Source organism: Pristiophorus japonicus, unplaced genomic scaffold, assembly GCF_044704955.1.
Source record: "Pristiophorus japonicus isolate sPriJap1 unplaced genomic scaffold, sPriJap1.hap1 HAP1_SCAFFOLD_4357, whole genome shotgun sequence".
NCBI lineage: Eukaryota > Metazoa > Chordata > Chondrichthyes > Pristiophoridae > Pristiophorus > Pristiophorus japonicus.
In genome coordinates this window covers 2,630-6,278 of record NW_027254265.1, presented here as the reverse complement: position 1 = coordinate 6,278, position 3,649 = coordinate 2,630, and the positions used below count along the sequence as shown (strand labels likewise).

The 3,649-nt window shown below is 55.1% G+C and overlaps 1 protein-coding gene across 1 annotated transcript; it reads right to left on the bottom strand.

The window, feature by feature from the left end:
* Positions 1–247: 247 nt before the first annotated feature.
* Positions 248–3,088, bottom strand: LOC139251735 (equilibrative nucleoside transporter 1-like; the record flags this gene model as incomplete). The annotated part of the gene is made up of 2 exons (XM_070873284.1): positions 248–698; positions 2,892–3,088. Coding segments are annotated over 2 exons (309 nt in total), but the record flags the coding sequence as incomplete, so codon positions are not given.
* Positions 3,089–3,649: the final 561 nt, after the last annotated feature.

Here is a 3,649-nt window from a genome sequence, read left to right as displayed (position 1 = left end):
AGGGATGGGGAGGGAGGAGGGAGGGGAGGAGGGAGGAGGGATGGGGAGGGAGGAGGGATGGGGAGGGAGGAGGGACGGGGAGGGAGGAGGGAGGGGAGGGAGGAGGGACGGGGAGGGAGGAGGGAGGGGAGGAGGGAGGGAAGGGGAGGGAGGAGGGACGGGGAGGGAGGAGGGACGGGGAGGGAGGAGGGATGGGGAGGTGGGACGGGGAGGAGGGAGGAGGGACGGGGAGGGAGGGAGGGGGAGGAGGGACGGGGAGGAGGGAGGAGGGACGGGGAGGGAGGGAGGGGGAGGAGGGACGGGGAGGAGGGAGGAGGGACGGGGAGGGAGGGAGGGGGAGGAGGGACGGGGAGGAGGGAGGAGGGACGGGGAGGGAGGAGGGACGGGGAGGGACTGGATGGGATAGGGAGGGATGGTGTTCCACCTCCCCCACCCCTCCCGGTGCAGGGTTGCGGTTTACAGTCACACACACACAATAACTGGGACAATGAAGAACACACATTACACACAGGATCCGAGGAGGCGAGTGAGCCAGCCGGGTATCTCCGCCCTGGCCCTGTCTGCAGGGATGTAAACTGTCGGCCCACTAGACCAACCACCGGAACAGGAAGGACACGCAGGCTCCCGCGGCCAGGCCCAGGGACAAGAAGAACGACATGATGGCCCCCGCTGTCTCCGCCTCCTTCGCACTGACTCTTCTGTGGAGCAATCAATCAATTCGGGCATTAGTCAACAATCAATCAATCCGGGCATTAGTCAATAATCAATCAATCCGGGCATTAGTCAATAATCAATCAATCTGGGCATTAGTCAACAATCAATCAATCCGGGCATTAGTCAATAATCAATCAATCTGGGCATTAGTCAATAATCAATCAATCTGGGCATTAGTCAACAATCAATCAATCCGGGCATTAGTCAATAATCAATCAATCTGGGCATTAGTCAATAATCAATCAATCCGGGCATTAATCAACAATCAATCAATCCGGGCATTAGTCAATAATCAATCAATCTGGGCATTAGTCAATAATCAATCAATCTGGGCATTAGTCAACAATCAATCAATCCGGGCATTAGTCAATAATCAATCAATCCGGGCATTAGTCAATAATCAATCAATTCGGGCATTAATCAACAATCAATCAATTCGAGCATTAGTCAATAATCAATCAATACGGGCATTAGTCAATAATCAATCAATCCGGGCATTAGTCAACAATCAATCTGGGCATTAGTCAATAATCAATCAATCCGGGCATTAGTCAATAATCAATCAATTCGAGCATTAGTCAATAATCAATCAATCTGGGCATTAGTCAATAATCAATCAATCTGGGCATTAGTCAATAATCAATCAATCCGGGCATTAGTCAATAATCAATCAATCTGGGCATTAGTCAATAATCAATCAATCCGGGCATTAGTCAATAATCAATCAATCCGGACATTAGTCAATAATCAATCAATCCGAGCATTAGTCAATAATCAATCAATCCGAGTACAATTCAATAATCAATCAATCCGGACATAATCAATCAATTTGAGCATTAGTCAATAATGAATCAATCCGGGCATTAGTCAATAATCAATCAATCCGGGCATTAGTCAATAATCAATCAATCCGAGTATAAGTCAATAATCAATCAATCCGGGCATTAGTCAATAATCAATCAATCCGAGTATAAGTCAATAATCAATCAATCCGGGCATTAGTCAATAATCAATCAATCCGAGTATAAGTCAATAATCAATCAATCCGGGCATTAGTCAATAATCAATCAATCCGGGCATTAGTCAATAATCAATCAATCCGAGTATAAGTCAATAATCAATCAATCCGGGCATTAGTCAATAATCAATCAATCTGGACATTAGTCAATAATCAATCAATTCGAGCATTAGTCAATAATCAATCAATCCGAGTATTAGTCAACAATCAATCAATCCGGGCATTAGTCAATAATCAATCACACAGCTCTGCCCCAATCACACAAGCCCCGCCCCAATCATGCAGCCCCGCCCCAATCAGCACAGGCCCCGCCCCAATTACACAGACCCCGCCCTAATGAGCACATGCCCCGCCCCAATCAGCACAGGCCCCGCCCCAATCATACAGGCCCTGCCCCAATCATACAGCCCCACCCCAATCAGCACAGGACCCGCCCCAATCACATAGATCCGCCCCAATCATACAGCCCCACCCCAATCAGCATAGGCCCCGCCCCAGTCACACAGCACCGCCCCAATCAGCATAGGCCCCGCCCCAGTCACACAGCCCCACCCTAATTATACAGTACCGCCCCAGTCAGCACAGGCCCTGCCCCAGTCACACAGCCCCGCCCCAGTCAGCACAGGCCCCGCCCCAGTCACACAGACCCGCCCCAGTCAGCAAAGGCCCCGCCCCAGTCAGCACAGGCCCCGCCCTAGTCAGCACAGGCCCCGCCCCAGTCAGCATAGGCCCCGCCCCAGTCACACAGCCCCACCCTAATTATACAGCCCCGCCCCAATCAGCACAGGCCCCGCCCCAGTCACACAGCCCTGCCCCAATCAGCACAGGCCCTGCCCCAGTCACACAGCTCTGCCCCAGTCAGCACAGGCCCCGCCCCAGTCACACAGCCCCGCCCCAGTCAGCACAGGCCCCGCCCCAGTCAGCACAGCCCCGCCCCAGTCAGCACAGGCCCCGCCCTAGTCAGCACATGCCCCGCCCCAGTCAGCACAGGCCCCACCCCAATCACAGCCCCGCCTCAGTCACACAGGCCCCGCCCCAGTCAGCACAGGCCCCGCCCCAGTCAGCACAGGCCCCACCCCAATCACTGCCCCGCCCCCCCATATCCCCCCAGTGTGCCCCCCCTCCCTGCACCACCGCGGCAGACAATGCCCAGACTCACTTGGGTCCGTAGCACATGCAGAGACTGGCCAGGTAGCCATTGGAGAAGGCGAAGGTGACCATGAAGACAATGTACCAGGCATCGTGGACGAAGACGACTGGCATTCGGCGCGGCTGTACGTTACACAGCATGAAGAGCGGGATAAAGATCACCCGGGACATCACCAGCAGTGGCAGCAACTTGCTGTCCCTCGCAGGCTGGGCGGGAAGAGGAGAGAGCGAGAGCTTTATTCCCTCACCGTCAGGCCAGCAATGTCCCACAATCCCACATAATTCAACCCGGTTCGACAAAGCAGAGAGATCTCACTCGGCAGACCGAGGACCATCCAGGGCACCTGACAGGGCAGTACTGAGGGAGTGCCGCACTGTCGGAGGGGCAGTACTGAGGGAGTGCTGCACTGTCGGAGGGGCAGTACTGAGGGAACGCTGCACTGTCGGAGGGGCAGTACTGAGGGAGTGCCGCACTGTCGGAGGGGCAGTACTGAGGGAGTGCTGCACTATCGGAGGGGCAGTATTGAGGGAACGCTGCACTGTCGGAGGGGCAGTACTGAGGGAGTGCCGCACTGTCGGAGGGGCAGTACTGAGGGAGTGCCGCACTGTGGGAGGGCCAGTACTGAGGGAGCGCTGCACTGTCGGAGGGGCAGTACTGAGGGAGTGCCGCACTGTCGGAGGGGCAGTACTGAGGGAGTGCCGCACTGTGGGAGGGGCAGTACTGAGGGAGTGCCGCACTGTCGGAGGGGCAGTACTGAGGGAGTGCCG